The 24,430-nt window shown below is 34.1% G+C and overlaps 1 protein-coding gene across 7 annotated transcripts in view; it reads left to right on the forward strand.

The window, feature by feature from the left end:
* Positions 1–24,430, forward strand: part of COBLL1 (cordon-bleu WH2 repeat protein like 1) — a 198,366-nt gene that overhangs the window by 108,661 nt on the left and 65,275 nt on the right. For 6 of the 7 annotated variants that reach the window (XM_044669823.1, XM_044669828.1, XM_044669827.1 and 3 more), the window contains exons 3-4: positions 15,018–15,203; positions 23,250–23,451. In XM_044669823.1, the coding sequence (XP_044525758.1) occupies positions 15,018–15,203; positions 23,250–23,451 (388 nt within the window). Of the gene's footprint in view, positions 1–206; positions 227–15,017; positions 15,204–23,249; positions 23,452–24,430 lie in introns of those variants that run through there. The other variant, XM_044669829.1, reaches the window with a different exon arrangement.

Raw genomic sequence — 24,430 nt, forward strand, 5'->3', positions numbered from 1 at the left:
AGGGAGGGAATTAGAAAGAGAAAGAGAAAGGAATATGACAAGAATAATAGATCTTGAAAGAAGCAGCTGCCAAATGGAGATGACATCTAAGAAAAGAAAGCCCAAGTGGGACCTCCTGGGGATTTGTGTTTTGGGCAATGTGAGGAAGATCTGTAGGGAAAGAAGACTTTGGACTTGAGCTTTTCTCCCTTCCAAGACTTGGGATTCATCGTTTGTAATTAATGAGGTGAGTCCACACACAAGTAGAGAGTTATTTACAGTTATTTTTTTACTAAAAGAACATTCGAAATGTACTTGAAGAACAATAAACCTTTAGCTGCTGGTGGTAGATCACAACTTAGTTGGTCTCTTGAGAAGAGCTGGATTCCTTTTAGATATAAAATGTTATGATTTATGTGATATTGAATGGCAGTTTTATATAATTATATAGGTTTGGAGTAAAAAAAACTCAGTTTAAGTTGTTCCAGACATTTACTAGCTGTACAATCTGGGCAAGTCACTTGTCAACAACTATAAGTAGCATTTATATAACAATTTAAAGTTTACAAGGTACTTTACATTTATCCCAGTTTATCCTCATAACAATCCATGGAGGTAAGTGTTATTATTATTCTCATTTTACTGACAAGGAAACTGAAGAAGACTGAGGTTCAAGTGATTTTATAGGGCCACATAATTGGTGTCTGGTGCTAAATTTGAACTGAGGTCTTTTACATTCTATCTACTCTGTCACCTAGCTGCCTCTTTATCCATTTAATCCTAAACTGTCACTAAGATAGTTTACAGGGCACTTCCTTATAGTGCTTTCTTATGATCAGAAAATGCAAGATAATTTTCTTGTTGTTCTTGGTATAAACAAAATGAGATAGCATGGCCATAAAACATATTAAGTACCTATTGTACTTATCTTCTAAGTTTAAGTCTTATGCTGGTGCTGAGAAAGATACACATATCATAAAATATGTCCCTGTCTCGAAGGAGTTTGCAGTTATAAGGACAGGTGAGTGAACTTACAATACAGCTTAGATTATCAGTGCATAAGACAAGTACAAAGAAAGTTTCAACTGTGTATGGGAACAATCACTATCTGGTTAGAATTCAGAGTTGGCATTACAAAGGAAACATAGCCCAGACTCTGAGGAAATCTAGGGACCCCAAAGAAGTTTTTTGTTTCAATCTCTGAATTTCACAAATGCAAAAACAATCCCAAAGAAATAAAATAACTAGCTTGTTATATAGCAGTAGTAAATGATAGAGCATAGATTGAAATGCATCTTTTTTTTAATTGTCTTCCAAAACACATTTCCATATTGGTCACTGTTGTAAGAGCAAAATCATACATAATCAAAACCCCAAAATATAAGCAACAATAAACTGATGTGAAAGACAACTCCAACAGTTCTTTCTCTGGAGGTGAATGGCATTCCTCATTATAAGTCTTTCAGGATTGCATTGCTGAAAGTAGCCAAGTTTTTAGAGATAATCATCATCCTATATTGTTGTTATTATGAACAACATTCTCCCAGTTCTGCTTTTTTTCACTCTGCATCAGTTCCTGCAGCTTTTTCTGAAATCATTTTGCTTATAGCATGGTAGTATTCCATTTCCAACCTGTATTACAATTTGTTTAGCCATTCCCCAATTGATGGACATCTCTCAATTTCCAATTCTTTGTCACTACAAGAAGTGTTGCTATTAAATTTTTTGAACAAGTAGGTCCTTTCCCCTTTTTTATTATCTCTTTGGGATATAAGCCCAGGAGTGATATTACCTGATCAAAGGATATGCACAATTTTATAACCCTTTTGGCTAGTTCCAGATTGCCCTCCAGAATGGTCAGATCAGTTCACAACTCCACCAACAATGTATTAGTGTCCCAACTTTGCCATATCCCCTCCAACATTTACAACTTCCATTTACTGCTATGTTATTGGCCAGTCTGATAGGTGTGAGGTGGTACCTCAGTAAAACAAATCTTTTAAGGATAAATTTAAACTGGATCTTGAAAGATGAGTAGGATTTCATGAGTTAGAAATGGGGGAATCAGGAGAAGGATATGCAAGGAGACAGCTCATGTCTCATAAGCAGAAGAAAACAATTGACATATTTATGGGAGGATCAGAGTTAGGGAGAAATCTATTTTTGACCAGAGCACATCATATATGAAAGGGAGTGATGTCAGAACTGATGGAGGTCCAGGCCTAAAGATGTGAGATCCTGATTTCAAACTGTCCTCAAGACACTTCCTACCTGTGTGACCTGGGGCAAGTCATTGAATCCCCATTGCCTAGCCTTTATGGCTCTTCTGCCTTGGAACTAATACTTAGTATTGATTCTAAGATGGAAGTAAGAGTTTTTTAAAAAAATAGGTGGTACAAAATCATTGAGGATTAAAACATAAAATAAAAAAACAACCCAATAATGTGACCAGAGCTTTACTTTAGGAAGAAGACTTTGGTATATTAAGTATATTATATTTGGTATATTATAATATATTAAGATTGGAGAGAAAAGACTGGAGACTTGAGGTAGGTGACCATTAGGTTGTTTTATAATCCAAGTAAGCAGTAAGGAGAAAAGGGTGGGGACAATGGGAAGGCTAGAGTAGATTTGGCTGCAGAAGTAGAATTGGCAACTATTAGCAAATAGGCTTAGCAATTTGATGGATAGAGAATTGCAAAATAATAATATACTTTTAAATTACTGATATTACTTTATTTTATTAATATGAATTATGAACTAATGCTATCAGCTGTTATGCCATTTTATATATAAGGTAAAATAGGGGATATTTGCCTTTAGAAAACCTGATATCTTAAGCAATTTTCAAGACTATGTTGCAGATCTTCCAGAAATCATTTATAACTGGATGTAAAGAAGGAAACCAAATTATAGTAGTTGTAGCCATCAAGTGGAATTGGCAAAACACCTATTAGAGTTTCTAAAAATGGATCTTAAAAGATTAAGTGGGGAGTATAAGCTGATGTTAGAAGGGAGATTCCATATTTGCTAAAGAAGCATCTATGTTAAATTGGAACTATATTTCTTATCGGCCAGTGAAGGACAGGAGAGTAGAAGCATATAGGAAATCAGTGGTGGGCAAAAGAGAGACAGTGAAGAATTCCATTCAACTTAAATCTTATGCCTGACTGTTACCCAAATCTGAATTTCATCTTTGCAGAGAAAAGTCATTGAGGGTATTGTAAGCCAAAGCTTACAGTAAAGTATACAAATAAAGTTACAAATAAAGGCTTGTTCTTGACTGGTAGCAATAGAAATTGAGTTGAGTTGAGGTGAGATATATCTAAGATATTTTTTAAAGTAGAACTATTAACCTTTTGCGGGTGGGATAGGGATTTTTCTCTTGAAGTGTACTTGATTTAAATAGTAGGACAGAATTTATCTTATGTAAAGTCACTGTCGTAATAGCCTTGCAATAGAGGGAGACACATTCGATTTCTTGAGGTTAGATGACTAACTGGTTAGTTTGCTCTTTGCTATTTAAAATAAAGACATAATTATATTTTGTGTGATTACATGGAGATATTTTAGCACCCCATCTAGTGACTTGTTAGTGACTTTCAAGTTATGGAAAATACAGTGGACAATAAATACAGATGACATTTCAAATTAAAGTGGAGTCTTTTTTAGCCATTACAACTGCCATTTTGATTTAAGAAATACTGAATATCAGGTTAATAAGGCCTGATGAAGTACAGAAAAGCCCTGTTCCAACTTGCACAGCTCATTTAGATAGATTAGGATATAGTGCAAGTCAAGTCATGGCCTCTCAATGAAAATGAGTACCTTACAATAAAAGTCTAATCTACCATGGTTAGCCTGATGCTCATAGACTAGCATTAAATAGTTAAGCAGAAAGAGGTATGATGTGACCTAGAACCTTAAAGGTTGGATAGGATTCAGACAAGAAGAAATGCAGGGACAATAGCTAAGCTCCCAAGAGCTGGATAATGAATGAGGGAAGGCAAGGAATGTAGGAATGTGCACATGCTATGTTTTGGGGGTAAATAAGGACAATTTGGCTAGAACAGGTTTTTCTTGAGTACTGTTAGATAAGAAAGTTGAGGAGATAGATTGGGGTCAGATTGTGGATGATCTTCAATGCCTAGCTAAGGAGTCCCTTCCCTTAAATAATTTAACATTTTAGCTAGTGTAGATGACAAATATAGAAATAACTCCAAAGCAATATATAAGCATTGTACAGGTTCTACAATTCTGTTCAAAGGTAAGCCCTTGGAGAATAGGCATTGTTTCACTCTTCATACTCATATACTCATTGTTGTATTCAGTTCTTATTAGCACATAGTAAATACTTAATAAAATGCTGATTAATTAATACAAAACACTTTTAGAATTTGGTAGGAGGCAATAATTAAGTGGTCAAATGATATGAAGAGGAAGTTCTCAAAAAAAATCACCAACTATTAACAATGGCATGAAAGAATACTCCAACTTACCAATACTAAAGGAAAGATGAATTAAAATAAACCTGAGGTTGCACTTTACTCCAGTTCCTTGTATAAGAAGAAAAAAGACAATAATTCGGTACTGAAGTGGTTGTTGGAAAATAGTGGCTCTGAAGCATTTGTTGGTGGAACTCTCAATTAGTACAGCCATTTTGGAAAGCAATTTGGAATCATGTAAATAAAGGGACTAAAATGTTCATACCCTTTGACCCAGAGATTTATTTTACTGCTAGGCATACTTTCCAAATAAGTTCACTGATTTAAAAAAAAAATACCCATATATAACCAAGTATTTATAAGGAGAACTCTTTGTGATAGCAAAGAAGCAACGTTTTGCTCATTAACAGGGAATGGCTAAATAGTGATATGTAGATATGTTATAAGAAATGAACAATACAATAAATAAAGAGAAACACTGAAAGACTTACAATGATGCAAAATGCAATAAGAAGAGTCAAGAAAGCTATAGATAGGTGGGTAGATAGATATGTAGATAGATTATAACAATGTAAATGGAAAGAGCTATTACCATAAATCTGCCCCCAAAATGTAAATGTTGTAAGATTACAAAGAGCAAGCATGGTTCCAAAGAAGACATATGAGAAGACTTCCAGTAGTAGTAATTTACTAATTTATTTGACATGAATTACACATACACACACACACACACACACACACACACACGGAAAGGGGGGATTTTCCATGGTTCAGAAACACCACATATATTGTCCCTATTTCTTTGATAGTTTTACTGATTTTATTTCTCCTTTTACTCTTTCAAAAACAATTCTTTCTTATGGGATAGCTTATGGGATAGTCAGAGAGAGATAAAATAATATCAAAAGTTCATTTTTAAAAAGATAGGATAAAGAAAAGTAACTAAAATGTGGATAGTTAAATTTCTAGTAGACAGAAATGAAAGGAAAGAAAGGGGAACAATATAAAACATATAATAAGAGTTGAAGAATATTAAGTAGAGGTCTGAATTCTGAAGTTACACCTCATTCAAATTTACTTAGCAAATATGACATGACAACAACAACAAAAAAAGAGAAAAATGACAAATACTAGAGGAGTTCTAGGAAAGCAGGTACATTAATAGACTCTTGGAACTGTGAACCAATCCAGACATCCTAGAAAGCAATTTGTTTGCCTAAAAAAGCTACATATATACACCCTTTGACTCAGCGATAACACAACTAAATTTATACCCAAAAAAGATCAGAGAGAAAAATTTTGACTCATGTATAAAAACATTTATGGCACCTCTTTTTGTAGCGGCAAAGAAGTGGAAACTAAGAGGATAACCATCTTCTGGGGAATGGCTGAACAAGCTGTGGCATATGAATGTGATGCAGTACTATTGTTCTGTAAGAAATATTGTAGGAGATGGTTTTCGAGAAACCCAGGAAGACTTGTATGAAATGTTACAGGGGAAAGTGATGAGAAACAGTAGTATACTTTATACAACACAAAGACAAATGATTTAGAAAGTCTAAAGAAATCTTATCCAAAAAATTACCACTCACAATTCCAGAGGTCTCATAATGAAACGTGCTACCCACCTTCTAATGGAGAGGTGATGGTTTTGAAGTTATATGAGATATGTGTTTTGTGGACATGGCAAATGTAGGAATTTACTTTGCTAGATTATACATGTTTGAAAAAGGAGTTTTATTTTTCTTATAAGGAGGTGGCAGGGGAAAGAAAAGTGAGAGGGAGGGAAGGATGGAACTTTGTGAAAATAAAATAAAATGTAATTTTAAAATAATCTTGGGGGCAGCTAGATGGCTCAGTGGATTGAGAGTCAGGCCTAGAGGCAGGAGGTCCTAGGTTCAAATCTGGCCTCAGACACTTCCCCGCTGTGTGACTCTGGGCAAGTCACTTAACCCCCATCCCGTAGCCCTTACCACTCTTCTGCCTTTGAACTAATATACAGAATTGATTCTAAGATGGAAGGCAAGGCCACCCAAAACAAATAAATAAATAAATAAATGAAATAATCTTAAAATGAAAAAGTCTGACCAAAAATATAGGATTCCTATAAAGAATAAATGAAGATGTAATCTTGGAAATTCAGATGGGAAGTGAGTTAAAAATACATGCAAGAATCAGAGTTTAGTCTATTTTAGATAGGTATTGAGTAGCAAAGCAGAGGAGTAATGTAGTAAAGACAATATATCAAGAACCTTAATCTGTAGAAGATTGTGGGATGGAATAGATGGAGAGAGCCTGGAGGCAAGAAAACCTATTAGAAGATAATTGTAGCAATCCAGATGAAAGGTAATAAGGAAATAGAAAGGAAGAATGGTTATGAAGATGGAATTGATAGGACTTGACAACTAATTGTGTATTGAGAAAAAAGAAAGTCAAAGAATGTGAAGTTTTCCAAGCCTATGGACTAGAAGAATTGCATTACTATTAAATGGTGTTATGTTTTCCACATTTGAGTTTAGAGTGTTGATAGGAAATACAGGGAGAATGTAAAAGCTGGTCTGTGCAGTTGTAAGAATAGAGTTAGAGAGAGTAGGAGAAGCTGGAAATGGGTTTGAGAGTCATTTTTACAGAGGAATAAGAGTTGGAATTGTTGTCAAGAAGCTACTAGAAAGAAAATGTGGAGAAGAGGAGACCAAAGGGAAAGAACCTTCAGAAAAGTAAGCCCTTTGGAGGCAAGAACAACAAGGGGAGCCAGCAAAAAAAGAATCAAGGCAAGAAACAGTTTTAAGAAATAGAAAATGGTTGACAGTGGCAGATGCTATTGAAAGGACAAGAAGGATGAGAAATAAAAAATGTTAATGAGATTCTGGACGTAGGTTGTCATTAGTAACTTCACAAAGCTAATTCTATGGAGTGGTAAGAGCAAAAGCCAGTACCCACATATATCCTTTTAAATAATGGACTTTTATTCAACCTATTCCTTTCAAAATGTTTTGCAAGCAGTTTGTGTGTGTGTGTGTGTGTGTGTGTGTGTGTGTGTGTGTGTGTCTGTGTCTGTGTCTGTGTGTCTGTGTGTCTGTGTGTTTATCCTATTCTTCCTCTCAACTCCCCAAATTTTATTTCAATTCCTCAAGGATCTGTAACTTCTAAATTTAGGTAGCCCCATGCACCAATAGACATTTCAATTCCTTTACAACTTAGTAAATGAACTTTGAGAGTTCCTTTGGCCAATAAATTTATCTTCCTTCAAGTCAAGCTGGTGATGACTGAACAGGGGCTTTTCAGCATGATTATTACCTGTCAGAGTTGTCATTCCTCTGACATAGCCTTAGAAAGAATTCTGGCTTAACTACATACTGTTAACAGCATTCAATTAGTGCTTCCCTGGCCTCCCTCCCCCCAAATGGGTATAGGAATTGGAAATAGTCATTTTCTTGCCTGTTAGTTATTGTTAGCCCAACCTGGAGAATGCTTTATCTCTTTGACTGGCAGTTAATCTCAGGATAGATTTAGAACTTTCTATCTTGCAGAATCTAGGCTGTATACCAAGATTAGGAGATAAAATCTTATCCTGAATTCCCTAAAGCCTATATGCATGCTTTCCTCTGGAATCTCCTTCAGACACAATCTGGGATCTTTTATGAGTCCACTTTTAACTATTTCCCCAGAGATCACTTTTGTTTAAATTACCTCAAGCTTAGGTTTTACTGTTGAAGTTTATATTATGGATTTTTTTGTGTTTTTTTTTTTTTCTTTAACACTTTGCATAACTTTACCAAAAAACTTTCTTGAATCTCTCTTTTTAAATTTGTAAAAAGCAAAAAAGTGCCATAATGATGTAACATACATACATAAACATATATATATATATATATAATATGCATATATCCCCAACCCACATGTATGGCTAACCTTTTTAACTAGATTTTCAGCTTCTGGAAAGCAAACTCTAGTTCTGTATAAAAGTAGATGGTCAGTGATGAATAAATGAATGTGGTTTGCATACTAAGTAGTACCTCATCAATTATATTTATGTGCTAAATCTGTATCTATTCCTTTAGAAAGAAAGATGTAGTGTGATGAAAGATGTGATCAAAGAAAGCAACAGTCTTCGATTCAGATTTTAACTTTGCCACCAAACTAAATGTGTGTACTTGGCTTAATTTCTATTTATTCTAAGTGAGGACTTTGAACATAAGGATCCCTTTGGACTGAATATTGACTTAGAAAACCATATAGTAACATTATATATGTTCTTATTTCCTCCTAGGATTATGAGGTTAAAATGAGATAATTTTCATAAAGTGCCTTATGAACCTTAAAGCACCTTATAAAAGGTAGCTATTATTAGTACTAATACCACTGTGTACTTCAATATGTCTAAATATAGAGTAGTCATGATCTTTACAGTATTTTAATTTTTTATTATAAATTTATCAAACATGAACATTTTCCTATATGAAGGACAGAAAAAGGGAATTGTTTTTATAACCATGAATGTTACATATTTTTAAAACAATAATTGTAAATAAATAAAATTTCAAAATACATATAATATAATATATTACAACATATACTTTAGCAAAGAATAAACTTAAAATAAATTGTAAATAAACACAAAATTATAAACGATATGTAAATAATTGCATATTGTTTGATTTTTTTTTTAATTATATATAGTATAACATTGTACCAGCAATGTTCTACATACTGTGGCCTATTCTGAATTTCCTTCTCCGTCTGTATCTATTAAAAAAATGTTTCATTGACCTCCTTCCTTTGGTTCTTTTTTTAACGTTAACCCCTACTTCTTACTATCTTCCTCCCCCCCAACCAAGAAATAAAAACACTGCCTTGAAACAAATAGAACAAAGAATACAAATTTATTTAAAAATTGATCTGAAAATGTGTTAGTCCATTTTTACTTTGATATAAAAAGCAACTTTATCATCAGTCATGTTGTGATTGATATAGAATCATGATTGGTCACTGCATTGACCAAATTTCTTAAATCTTACATAGTTTTTTTCTTTATATTATTGTAATCATAAAAATCATTCATTTCACTCTCCATCATTTCCTGAAGATTCTTTCAGGTTTTTCTGAGTCTGTCTTTTCTGTCATTTCTTACCACACAATAATAATTCTTTTTATTCACAAATTTGTTCAGCTCTTCCCCAATTGGTGGGTACCTATTTTGTGTCCAGTTTTATGCTGAAATGAAAAGTAGTAGGTGAATGCCTTGAATATAAAGAAGGAAACTATAAGAAAATTAAGCGAACACAGAATAGAATACTTGTCAGATCTCTAGGAAAGGAAAGATTTTAAAACAAAGCAAGAGTTAGAAAAAATTACAAAATGTAAAATAAATAATTTCGATTGCATTAAATTAAAAAGGTTTTGTACAAACAGAAACAATGCAACCAAAAACAGAAGGGAAACAACAAACTGGGAAAAAAATCTTTGTAACAAATCTTTATAACTCTGACAAAGCTCTAATTTCTCAAATATACAAGGAGTAAATCAATTGTACAAAAAAATCAAGCCATTCCCCAATTGATAAATGGGAGAGGGACATGAATAGGCAATTTTCAGATAAAGAAATCAAAACTATAAGCACATGAAAAAGTGTTCTAAATCTCTAATAATTAGAGAAATGGAAATCAAAACAACTCTGAGGTATCATCTCACACCTAGCAGATTGGCTAAAATGACAGCAGGGGAGAGTAGGGGATGTGGCAAAATTGGGACATTAATGCACTGCTAGTAGAGTTGTTAATTAATCCAACCATTCTGGATGGCAATTTGGAACTATGCCTAAAGAGAGCTTTATTGCCTGCCCTTTGATCCAGCTATACCATTGCTGGGTTTGTACCCCAGAAAGTTCATGAGGACAAAGACATGTACAAAAATATTTATAGCCGTGCTCTTTGTGGTAGCAAAAAACTGGAAAACAAGGGTACTCCCTTTAAATGGGGAATGGCTGAACAAATTGTGGTATCTTTTGGTGTTGGAATACTATTGTGCTGAAAGGAATAATAAACTGGAGGAATTCCATGTGAACTGGAATGACCTCCAGGAATTGATGCAGAGTGAAAGCAACAGAGCCAGAAGAACATTGTACACAGAGACTGATACACTGTAGTAAAATTGAATGTAACAGACTTCTGTACTAGTAGCAATGCAGTGATCCAGGACAGTTCCGAGGTGTTTATGGAAAAGAACACTACCCACATTCAGAGGAAGAACTACAGGAGTGGAAACACAGAAGAAAAACAACTGCTTGAACACATGGGTTGATGGGGATATGGTTTGGGAAGTAAACTCTAAAACGACCACCATAGTACAACTATCAATAATATGGAAATAGGTCTTGATTGATGAGGCATGAAGAAATCAGTGGAAATGTGCATTGGCTCTGGCGGGGGAAGGGGTTGAGGGGGAAAAGGGTGGAATTGGGGGAGAGAAAGAACATGAATCATGTAACCATGGAAAATTTTTTTTTCTTAAAAAAATAAAACTTAAATAAATAAAAAGGAAGATAAACAATGAAATGAAAAGTAGTGCTAAAAATATTTTGGGACATGTGGGTTTCTCCCCCCTCCCCCCTCTTTCTTTGACCTCCTTGGGATATATGTTGAGTACTGGTATCAGTTAATCAAAGGGTCTGAACAATTTTGTATATAGTTGAGAACTGAATCATTCCATAACTCCACTTTAACTGTGTATAAGTATGCCTGATCTTCCTTTGAAATCATTTTCATATGACTGGTAAGAATACTCATTTCTTTTTTTTTCAACTACTTTTTCATAGTTTTTGACCATTTGTCTATTGAGGAATTACTATTTTTCTTATATATAAGGTTTCAGTGCAATTCTAAGAGTTTGTGGACAGCCTTCTATTTGTGTCACTTTCCCAAATACCTTAAGTATCAGACCTTTATCAAATAAGTTGCTACAAAGATTTTTTGTAGCAATGTTTTCTTTCTAAATATTAAGTTTTGAAATAATATAAATAAGAATAATTTATTTCTTAATTTTATCACAAAGTATTTTAGTTATTTTAGTCGATTCTAAAAATGTCATTATTTGTACCAAACAATGAATATTCTTTTAAAAATCAATAATGATAATACTTTTTTTCAATGAACCAGTAAATGTATCCTGAAAAATAGACATTTTGCTAAAGCTTTACCTAGTATCTGATTTTGTTCTTCTTTGGGAATGATTGTGCTGACAACCATTCAAGACTATTGATTTTGTTAAGACATTTGGTTTTGAGTATAATTCTAAGAGAATGAAAGAGTAGACAATGGATTGAAGTTCTCCTTGGAAAAGGAGCATTTGTGTGTGTATTCTTGTTCCTTGTTTTTTTGGTTTGTTTTTGTTTTTGTTTTTTCACAAATTGCAACATGTTACCTTAAGTGGAAATCGCCAATATTTGCTTTAAAAATATATTTCGTAAACTAAAAGAAAAATATTTGAAACTTTTATTAGGCTCCATATCATATAAATAACAAGGTAATTTGAAGTGGAAATTACCATTTCCCATGATTCTTTTGATTGATCACGAAGTCATTAAATTGGTGAATAATTTAAAATGTCAGTTTTTGTTGAATGAGTGGATGTAAAACATATAGAAGTTTCATAGAAAACAAAACATTCAAAGTTATTCCATTTCCAACAAGATAAACAAGCAGGTATATAACTTGTAAGGATAAAGAAATCTTACCATTTTACCAAGTTTTGGAGATTAATTATAATGGCTTTAGTTAGACCCTGTAACTAGTGACCTATGGAGAATATGGAGAAAGGCTACATGGATCCATTTCATGAATCTGTAATCTCGTCAATGAAGGTGTCTCCCTCTATTAGGATAAATCATAGCCCATCATTATCTTCTTATCTTGAGCAATTCTTGTCCAAACCCATCCATAAATCCAACACAGAGGATCTATTCTACATTTTGATGATCCATGGGTATTCTAATATCATGGAATAGCCAGGGAGCATTCTAAGTGTTATTTCTTACTCTGAGTAGCTAACTAACTTACCTTTTCTTCATTGTTGGCATATTTTATACCAGAGATGTCAGATGTGGTACCCACAAAATGCCCTTGAACCAGTTTCAAAAATAATTAGGAAACTTTTAGAAATAAATAAAAACACAGTAAAACAAATTTTATCACATTTAAAAACTAAGTCAAAATGTGGCTTTTAGGGATCCTTACATAAAGATTAGTGCCCCCCTTTTCCCATCCTTGCACCTTCCACCACCACAATTTGACATTACTCTTTGACACTATTCTTTCACTGGCAAAATATTGTAGCCTAACATGTTCCTTTCCTTTCCATTGGCCTTTGGGTATTCTACTACTTTGATTCTTCTGAGACTGTTGTTTCCATGAGTCAAAGCCATATATTATCACTAGGATTTTATTTTGGGGAAGAGAACTGCATGCATCCATGATTTCATAGGCTTGAGCTATATGTCAGAGAAAGGAAATTAGGTCATTTTTTATTCAACCCCTGGCTCTTCCATCTGCTATTTTAAGTCCTCTCTGTGAGGAATATTGGTGTCTTAAAAGATACCCTTTGGTATCAGGGAGGAGCTTTGGATCAGCAGCAGCATCACACAAGTTTCCCTAAGTATTCTAGCTTAGTTTTTTCCTCTCTGCTATTGAATTCTGAGCCAAGCTCATTTTTTTTTATGATAGATATATTCTTAGACCAATTCAATGAACTACACATAGAACTGCATGTTTTATTTTGGACATATTTTGTCCACTTGGCTTTTTTCTGCATTTCTTACTGAATTCATCATTTTGGGGTTTCTATGAATCTTATTGAAGAGGCAATATGACGCTGATAACAGTTAACCCCAGTGTCATTCATGAGCAGCAGCACTTTGGGCTATGGTGAACTTGATCTGTAGGGGTCCTTCTTTTGGGGACTTTGAGTAGATCAAGCTTATGGCTCCTTATTTTGTGCTTAACTTGTGATAATCAGAGAATGCTTAAAGAGTCATTCCATCATAGCTTTTAGCAAAGAAATTGTCTCTTATGCCAGGGAGGCATTTCCTTCTTATCTTTACCGCTCAGTAGCCTAACTTCCTTTAAGGCTTAGCTCAGGCATCACTTCCACTGTGAATCTTTCCCTGATTAATCATTCTTACCTTACTTCTAGTTTCAATTCTACTGCCCTCATGAACTTTAAATTATTTTATATTATGCTTATTTATACATGTATATCCCTAGTAGATTGTAAGTTTGAAAGCAAAAGTTATTTATTTTTTGTCATGTCAATGGCATCTGGCACAGTGTTTCATAGGTACTTAATAAATGTTTAAGTTGAATTGAGGAAAACCATTTACTTGTATAAAAGTTCAACTAAGAAATTAGATGGAGTTGAAAGAAAATATTTAAATAATTGTCTTTAAATCTTTTAAAATTTTAACTTTATAAAATTTGACATCAATCAATGTTTAATGAAGGCTTCTTATTTTACTAGTACTGTGCTAAATGGCATATGTGTGTAGAAGTTTTCCTTCCTTACCTTTAAAAAAATTATAAACCATCAGGAAATAATGAAGTTACCATATAATAAACTATATGCTATTAATAGTCTGGCATTTAAAAAAAACTTCTGCACAACAGCTCTGTAAAATAAGTGTGCCATAATCTCTATGTATGATGGGAATTTGAATAATAATAATAATGATGATGATGATGATAATTGAATAGAAAGTTAAGCAAAAATGCTTTATAGATATTATTTCATTTTATCCTCCCAACACCTTTGGTAGGTAAGTGCTATTATTTTCCCCATTTTATAGATAACTGAAGCCCAAAAAGATTTCCTCAGGGTCACATAGTTAGAAAGTATCAAGTGCTAGATTTTTTTTTTTTTTTTTTTTAAAGGCAAACAGGGTAAAGTAACTTGCTTAGGGTCATACACTTAGGAAGTAACAGGTGCTAGATTTTTTTTTTTTTTAAGGCATATGGGGTTAAGTAATTTGCCCAGGATCACACACTTAGGAAGTATCTGAGGGCCAATTTGAACCCAGGTCCTCCCAACTCCAGGCCTGGTGCATTTTACACTGAACCACCTAGTTTCCTCTACATTTGAACTTTAACTCCATCATTCACTGCCCTGAGCCACCTGGCAAGAGGAGGAGGAAGGGGAGTCAAGAAAGGAAGAGAATAAACATTTTTTATAGAGTCTACTATGTGGCAGGCACTATGCTCAATAAGCAGTTGACACATTTTATATTATGTAAGTAGAATACTTAAATTGAGTAGTTAGTAAAGAGTTTATGGAAGAGGTAGAGCTGCATATGAATGATGGCTAGGATTTCAGTTAGGTTAGCAGAGCAAGGTCTTCTAGTTGGGAGTAGCATGGAATATGGTGGGAGGCAAGAAGGGAGGAAGGGCATGTCATTGTGTAAAAGATGAACATACCAATGCTATCTACTTATTATATTAAAGTATATTTAATCCTTATCAATGTCCAAATAATCGACCTTAACCTAATGCTACATGAGTGTTGCTTATTAAATGTAATTGTTATTTCCTTATTCTGCTTTTTTGATAGAAGAAAAACGAAAGGCAAGGCACCGCTTCCTCCAAGTGAAACTAAAGGCATTGATGTTTCTTCATATGAGTCAGTAGAATCCTCTAATTTCATCATGGAGCAGAAAGAAAATTTGATAGAAAAAGACATTGAGCTCTCTGTGGTTCTTCCAGGAGATGTGATTAAGTCTACTACTGTTCATGGAAGGTATGTTGCCATCTGATCAGCTGCTTAGATGTAATCTATTTCATTGTTACTAATAATTAGTGTTTTTCTGTGGGATGGCTTTTGGTGACTTCATTTATCTTTAATTTTAGCAGTATTTTATTAATTATTTCCATAAATAAGGAGGCCATGAAATGCTTTCTATGGGATTTTTCTCTAAGCCTTTGGTATTGTCTATACTTTAAATTTTCCTACATTCCTAGTGTGAAAATAGAAAACACCTGAACTACATTTATTCGGTATCCTTTTAAGTTACGTGCTCATTTACCTACAGGGACTTGGGAGATAAATTTGGCTGAGATTTTTCTCCAAAAAAGCACAAGCTCCAAAAAAAGTAGTGTGTGTCTCAGCCAAATTTATCTCCCAATTCCCTGTAAGTAAAAGAGCACATAACTTAAAAGGATGCTGGGTAAATGTAGATCAGGTGTTTTATATTTTCACACCAGTCAAAATTTATTCCATGCATTCAAAGCTATTCCAAGTCTTTTGTTCCAAACTATAGAAATCTTGAAAGAAAAGTCTTCTTTTCAGAGAAGAGGTTCATAGGCATGCTAATTTTTTTCTTTTTTTGAGGTTACATATGAAGTATACTAACTCCTACATTCCAACAACTTAATTACTTAAATAACAAAAAACTTTACTTCCTTTACTCCTTTAGATTTAGGATATTTCTTTCTCTTTATGTAAAAAGAAGTTAGACGTTTGCCTCTTGATGAACAGTTCAATTAATCATTCACGAATATGTAGGTAAGTTAACTGGAGAGATAAAAATAAAACTTTAACAAAGCAGGAGGTGAAGATTTGATTTAGCACACTGATATTTTTAATACCTACATAAAAATTTAAAAGTGGGACAAAGCCAAGTCTGAATTGCCATTCCTTTCTGATGTGGAAAATTACTTTGAACAGTATTCTCAGCCTTACCCCTCCTTTCAACTTCCACTGCCTGAATATTATCATTGAGGGTGTTCTGAAGACATAAGCTTACTAAGCTGCCTTCATCTTAGTATATTCACAATTACAGTACATAATAAAAACTAGATGAGCAATAAAGATGGGGTACTTAATTCTTGTTTGGGCTGGTTCTATCCAGGAGAAACATGTTCCTGAGATAACATGACAGCTTTCAGCCTTCATTTTAGGATTTATCTCCATAATTAGGTAGAATTTTGAGTCATTAAAAGTAGATGAGAATAGGAAAGTTAAGATGTATCTTTTTTTTTTTTTTTGCTAGACCTCTGGATTTACTCAAATCCAGAATCTCCTGATGAGAAATGTCTTCTCCTGATGTAGATGAGCACCTTTTCTGAAGCTTATAGGGTTAGTGTTTAGGGAAGTCACACAGAGAGTGTGTATCTGGGCAGGATTTGAACCCAAATGCTCTAAAACCTACTCTGTATCCACTATGCCATGTTGCCTTTTGTATGTACTAAACTCCTATTTGTCAGAGTCAAACTTTGAGCCTAGGACACCCTGGCTCCAAGGCCACTTCCTTATCCAACCATGTCACAGTGGTTCGTCCAGCCTTGAAAATGCATGGCACTCAGACCCTTACTAACTTTTACCAGTGCTGGGTAGGCTTTCCTGAGATGGGAGACATGCCATGAGGAGGAGGAAGGCTGCCTCCAGTACACCTGAAAAGCAACAGCTTGATTAAGTAGCAAAAATTCAGAAGAGAATTTTGAAAACTGAAGTAGAGAAATTCCATGTAAGCAGTAAGTTTAGTTAACCATATTCAGTTACCGAAGTTAAAAAAGAAAATCTGTTTTTCCTAATAAATGCTTGTTCACTAACTCTCAGGGCTAATAGAAGCCTGTTCTCTTTGGAAGTCCACAACATCCATTTAGACAACTCTCTTCTCTTTCTTCTTGTCCTCCATGAAGTTCCAAAATACTCTCCCAAATGTCCTGAATGGAAAGTTAAAGGAGAGACAGCAGAGAGCTGCAATCTATAAGATTTCAGATCAGATCCTGCCTGAGACCCGTAACTATGTTACAATGGAGAAGCCACTTAACTTTTGTCTTCCTAATCTGTAAATTGGTCATGACAATAATAGCATCTTCCTCTCAGGGTTGTTTTAAGGATCAAATTAGATAATATTTCTAAAGCAATTATCACTGTACCTGGAACACAGTAGGTGCTTATTTAATAAATGTTTGTTTCCTTAAATAAGTTCCACAGGAATATCTAGAAAGGAGTAAAATTGTTGTGTGTTCATCAGTGCATAGTGACAGGAGAATACTGAGAGTCAGGTTGTTGACTTTTGCTTCTAGAACAAAGCTGCAGATATCCAGGTTAATTATAACCACATGCATTGGGGCAGCCAGGGGGTACAGTGCCAAGTCTGGAGTTAGGAGGATGTAAGTTCAAATATGGCCTCTGACACTTCTAGATCTGTGACTCAAGGGGGAATCACTTTACCCCCCTTCACCTAGCCCTTGCCCTTCTGTCTTAGAGAAAGTAAGGGTTAAAAAAATAGCCATTTGCCTGGTGACTCCAAAGCACCCCAATTTTCTTTCTTTTATCACTTTTCTCTTAGGAGCTACAATAATTAGGCACTGGAATTTTTTTAGATCTCTGTGGTAGTACCGAAGACTATCTGAGCATGATAGAAAATGTTTTCCTGGCATTTCAGGTTGGGCAACTTTAATCAAACAGGGTAACTCTTAATCATTTATGCAAAAAAAAAAAAGAAAGAAAGAAAGGAAGAATTGGTATTACTGTTTCCTGCCTTTTTTAGGCTTTTCTGTCTGGATTCCATTATTCTATTCTTTCTCAGAAAACATCACTCCATGCTGCCACACAGATAGTAATGTTAGCCTAACCAGCCTTAGACTGAGAAATTAGGTGTTCAGTGCTGGATCTATAGTCCTAACTAGCCTGAAATCTCTCCTCAAAAGACTTACTACCTGGTGATCCTGTGCTTAGACACTTTCTTCATCTGTAAAATGGCATAATTAATTTGACCTACCTTCTAGGATTGCTTTGAAAATAAAATGAGATGATTTTTGTATAGAACTTTGGAAACCTTAAAGCATTGTGTCAATGACACAGTGGATAAAGGTATAGGACTGGGAGTCCTTATCTGCATGACCTTGGACTAGTCATTTAATCTCCCTGTGTTCAGTTTGTTCATCAGCATAATAAGATTAATAATGCCACCTACTTCACAATTGTTACTTTAGGATCAAATGAGTTAACATATCCAAAAAAAGTCTTTTGCAAAGCTTGAGGGTTGCATAAATGCGAGGTCAAGATTATTAGTTTGTTCCTTTTTAACATGGTGCAAATGAGCCTGTGGACAAAGCTATTGCAGACAGAAAAGGAGAATTCAGAGGCTTTTTTTGTGTCTGTTTTTCTACTCTTCTTTTTATTCTTTTCTAATTGAAGGCTAAGCTTTCACACAATTTCCCTGTTTGGGAAATAGACGTACAGAATTGTACCCATATCAGAGAATAAGGGCCAGTACCTGCCACTATAAGCCTATGGAAGGACTTGGCGCATAGAACTACATCAGCATAGACTTTTTTCCCCTTAGAGGTGAAAAACCAACAAAACACTTCCTGAATATCCCATCCTTATGGTCCAATAGTAGCCATATTCTTAGTGGATAAGTATGTCATTTTGACTGGTAAATGGCTAACTCAAATGACTGACTCCAGAGCATTTCAGATGGAGTACAGTGCCATCTTCTGGCTAAAAGTAGGATGCCAAAGAATTGCATTTTGAGAGTGGAGTGAATGTGGCTTCCTTTTAGAAAAATGAATTTAAAACTTAAAAAATTTTTTTTTAAAGAATGAATTTAAAAATCTGAAATCTGGGAATTTCAAAATAAAAAAAATGAATTAAAAATTTTAATATAGAGCCTTTTATATGCTAAGTAATTTGTAATCATCTCATTTGATCCTCAGTATAACCCTAAGAGAGAGATATTATTATCTTGTTTTTACAGATGAGGAAACTGAGGCAGACAGAGACTTAAGTGACTTGTGCAGGGTCACATAGCTAATAAATTTTTGAAGCAAAATTTGAACTCAGTCAAACCTAGCTGCTGTACTAACTCTAAAACTTTATTCAATCATAGTAAATCTATAATGAGAATAGAGAAAGATGTATTGGGAGAATTGTGAAATGAATCAAAAGACAAAATATAAAAGGAAAGAAGTATGTTTTGTGGCTTTGGAGGTGGTTCATTCATTCATTTATTTTTAAACCCATATCTTCTGTCTTAGAAACAATACTCTGATTGGTTCTAAAGGCAGAAGACTGGTAAGGGCTAGGCAATGGGGCTTGAGTGATTTGCCCAGGGTCACCCAGCTAGGATGTGTCAGAGGACAGATTTGAACTCAGTAAGAAAAGTTCTTGACACCAGCCCTCTATCCACTGTGCCACCTAGCTGCCTGATAAGACTGATTAGGTGAGAGGTATATAACTTTCCTAAGAAAGTTGTCTTTGGACTCCTGTAGTCTTGCCTTCTCTTCTCCCAGCAACAGACTCCTTTGGGATGTCCTTTTTTTGCCACAAGTCTCTTAGAGTTGTCCCCGATCTTTTACCTTGTTGATAAAAGTTTAGTCATCATTCACAGTTGATTATCATTCATTATCTGGCCATCCTTTTCTGTACTGGTTTCAGTTTCTTTGATAACTGTGGTTTCACTGGTTCAGTGTGAGAGAATCAGAATAATAGCCCCTTGCTTGAAGCTTCCATTTCCAGACTTTCCTTCTATTGTGACCACAAAGCAACCTCTCCTCCTTTGGGATTCATGCTATTCAAATTGGCTGTCTAATACACTGGGTAACTGGTATCTGCCAGGGCATTCTCCCTTCTTCTTCAACTCAGCCTTCTTTTCCACCCAAATTCCTTTCCTTAGAGTAGAGGAATTCTACATACATCAAATGTAAGGCACTTTGCAACCCTTAAAGCTTTTTATAAATGATAACTAGTATTTTCATTATTATTTGTTGTTATTTAGTTACTGTATATAATATATTATTATTGTACATATTGATGTTCCCTAAATACCCCAAATAATCAGTTCCTCAAACTATTTTCATCATTATTATTTCTTGTTATTTAGTTACATTATACATTATATTTCATTATATAATATATTATTATTGTACATATTGATGTTTCCTCAAAAACCCCTACTAACCAGTTCCTCAAACTATTTTCAGTATTATTATTTGTTGTTATTTAGTTACATTATATATTATGTATATATTAAGTTACATTATGTTTTATATATTAGTTACATTATATTATCATATTTAGTTACATTATATATTATATTATTATTGTACATATTAATGTTCCCTCAAATACCCCAACTAACCAGTTCCTCAAACTATTAATTAGCAATCTTACTCATTTCTACCTCAACCACACACAAAGGAGATGGTAATGTACTCAGTTCTTGCCATTATTCACAAATGTTTCATTTCCATGTTCATGAAGTCAGAAATATCATTATGCTATTACAGTATTTTACCATTCTCTCTTTTTACTATATCATACAAACCCTGTGTTTTTCCTTCTTGCCTACTTTTTCCTCCCACCTCTCAGTATTTTCCCTGGCCCTTCCTGTCCAATCTTGACCCTTGGTTATTCTAATCTCTTGAATCCCTCACCCAATAATAACTTAACCAGAAAAACCGAAGGGGAAATGGGACTTTAATGAAATAGAAGACTTCAAAGCTTTTCTTATCAAAAGACCAAAGCAGAGTAGAATTTTTGAAATGCAAGCATAAATATAAAGAGAAACATAAAAGATAAATTCAAATTAGCAATCAGGAGAGACTTTATAAGGATAAAGTATTTACATTCTAAAGGAAATAAGGATAATATAAACCACAGTTTGCCAAATGTCTACCATTTGCAAATCTCTACCCACCTGCTACTGAATAGTTGGAGTAAGTAACAAACTGTGCTGATAGGGTCCTGGCGCTTTATCATCTCATCTTAACTACAGCAACACAATCCTTCTACTCCTTCCTAATCATTAATTTCAGGAGACATTCCAGGACATCTAGGACATCTATTTCTATCTTAAAGCCTTCCATGGTAACCTCATTCTCTCAGTTTAGAACCTTGCTTAATATTTCATACACACACACAGCCATTTGTGAAGAGTTTCCTCTCTTCTCCTTCATTGCTTGTCTCTCTCATATCATCTCTCGCTGTATTCTCAGACCGTTTATATGTACCTTTGACCCCAACCCATTCTCATCTCTTTTTTTGGTGGTAATTTTAATTTTTTTCTAGATTACATGTTGATATAATTTTTAATAATCATTTTCTGACATTTTGCAACCCATGTTCTTCCTCTTTTCTACTTCTCACCATTCCGCAAGATGGTAGGCAATATAAGTTGTACACATGCTATCATGCAATATATATTTCCATGTTCATTATATTATGAAAGAATATTGCTTACACTAGAGAAAAATTCATGGAGAAAATAAAAGAATGGTTCACTTCAGTTCACATTCAGACTGTCAGTTTTTTCTCTGGCAGTGGATAGCCTTTTTCCTCATAAGGTCTTTGGAGCTGTCCTGGACAATTGGACTTTTAAAATTGGATATACAGAGAGCAGCCAGGTGGCTCAGTGGATTGAGAACTAGGCCTAGAGATGGAAGGTCCTAGGTTCAAATCTGGCCTCAGACACTTCCTAGCTATGTGACTCTGGGCAAGTCACTTAACCCCCATTGCCTAACCCTTCCTACTCTTCTGCCCTGGAACCAATATTTTAAAATTTAAATATAATTTAAATTTTTAATATTTAATTTTAAATTTCAAAAATAATTTTAAAATAAACAAATAAAAATGGATATACATTTGGCATCTCAGACTCAACATGTCCCAAACCAGAACTCATTCTTTCCCTGCATAAACTCTTATTCCAAACTTCTCTGTCACTGTCAAGGACCACCATCCTTGTTGTCACCCAGATTTTCAATTTTGTTGAAAATTTCAACTTAATATATCTTCCATCAGGTGCTAAATGTTACCATTTCTAACTCCAAAATGCCTCTCACATCCTATCTATTCACTCCATTCACATTGCTCCCACTGTAAAGTTCTCATCTCCCCTTGTGTAGATCCTTCCCAATTCCCAATTCCAGTCTCCCAACCTCAAGTCCTTCCTGTCCAATACACTCACAGCTGTCAAATGCTTTTCCTGAAACATAGATTAAGCTGCCACCTTCTACTCAGTAAATTCTTGGGGTTTCCTATTCCCTTTATGATTAATAACCACCCCCGTTGGTATTTAAACCATTTTATAACCTGACTCCTTCCTGCCTTTCCCTTCTTATTATTTTATTCTTTTTTAATCTAATTTTAATCTTTATTCTCTTTTTTTACTCTACAATTTCGTTTCTCTGATCTATTTACTATTTTTTTATACACCATGTTCTATTTCTCAGGTGTGTATGCCTTGTACTATCTGTTCTCAGTTCCTAGAATGCTCTGTGTCCTTACTTCTACCTCTTAGAATTCTTGGCCGCCTTTAGGAGTTAGCTCTTTCTGCAGGAGCCTTCCTAGTAGTAAATGTTTGTTGAATTTGTGTACTCCTTAAACTTTAGGTTCTAGCTATTGTCCCTAACCCAATAAAACTACTGTCTCAATAGTTCTCTAAAGAATCACTCCTTAATGTGTTTTCATTGCTTTTTTTTCTCTTGGGTGGGGAAATAACCTCTTCCACTACACTGCTTCTGGAATACATAAAATAAGGAACTCTGGAGGGTACAGATTTTCAGAGAGGTTAAAAGACTCATCCAAAAATAGTCGGTGAGAGCCAAAACATTCAAATCTGGTGCACTTCCTCCTATATATACCTCTTCATTGACTTAGAAAACTTGCAAATTTCAAATTACTTTTCCTTCTATGAGCTCATTTAGATCCAGACTTGGCTTCTTTATTTGTAAGCAAGATTACACCTTAAGCAGGTTCTAAAAAATCTTTAATTTCCAGTGATCCTTCATACTGACTGTGCCTTTGGTAATCATAATGGTTTTTATTTTACAGTAAACCCATGATGGACTTGTTAATATACCTTTGTGCACAATATCATTTGAACCCATCAAGCTATACAATTGATCTGCTCTCAGCTGAAAAAACGCCAATTAAATTTAAACCCAACACACCAATTGGCATACTGGAAGTAGAGAAGGTAATCCTAAAACAGAAACATCTGGATAAGAAGAAGCCTACACCAGTGATACCAGAGGTAAGAATGGTCCTTCCAATGTTGATGTCAGAGTGTAAGATAAGAGAAATGTAATACTGTGCATGGCTGATATTCAGTCCTTAATAGAACTTTATTATGGTTTAATTGAATTATTTTATGACTAGAAGGTGATAAAAAGATACTATCAAGTCTTAAGTGTGGAAACTACCAAAGGAAAATGGTTACTGAGAACCACATACAAGTAGATTTTTTTGAGAATGCTTTCATGTGTTAGTTATCTTCAGGCCCAGAGCATGTCATGTTTTGCCAACTTTTCTGATTAATTACATTACAGACATTTTCTCCTAAGAACAACTTAAATATTTGATATTCTAAACTGCTTGAAATAGTCATTTAAATATTTCACTAAATAGGTAAAAGAATACATTTTTTCCCGTAAAACAATAGTACATCATAAATTACTTTGACAATGGACTATTCTATTGCCTACACAATTTTATTATGTTTTTAAACTTAAATTTCATGTTTTTTTGTATTTTTTTCTTTAGGTAAATAAATCTATTCTATATACAGTGAAATATAAGGCCTTATGGAAAAGAGAAATTCTAGTGATAATTAACTGTGCAAATATATGCTACTTTAGGGAACATAAAATTTGCATATTAAACAAATATAGCATTCACAAAATAAAGCTTATGGTATAGTTTTTATTTATAAACCTCATATCACTTTAATTTTTTTGAAGTTTCTTTCATTTTTAATAGGATGAGTTTATTTTAAAATTATATTTTATTGATATCTTTCTATAAGAAATTTATTTATCAATATAGCCTCCTACCATTCCCTATAACTATTTTTTAAAAATAATATATAACCATTATTATAATTCTAGCATTCTGTCTTTACAAAATGAATTAAAATCCTAGGTTCTTTATAATTTACATTCAAATTTGAGTATTAATATTACACCAAAGAGAACTTTTACACATATATAATTCATTTCATATATATATATATA

This window comes from Gracilinanus agilis, chromosome 3 (assembly GCF_016433145.1).
Source record: "Gracilinanus agilis isolate LMUSP501 chromosome 3, AgileGrace, whole genome shotgun sequence".
Lineage (NCBI taxonomy): Eukaryota > Metazoa > Chordata > Mammalia > Didelphimorphia > Didelphidae > Gracilinanus > Gracilinanus agilis.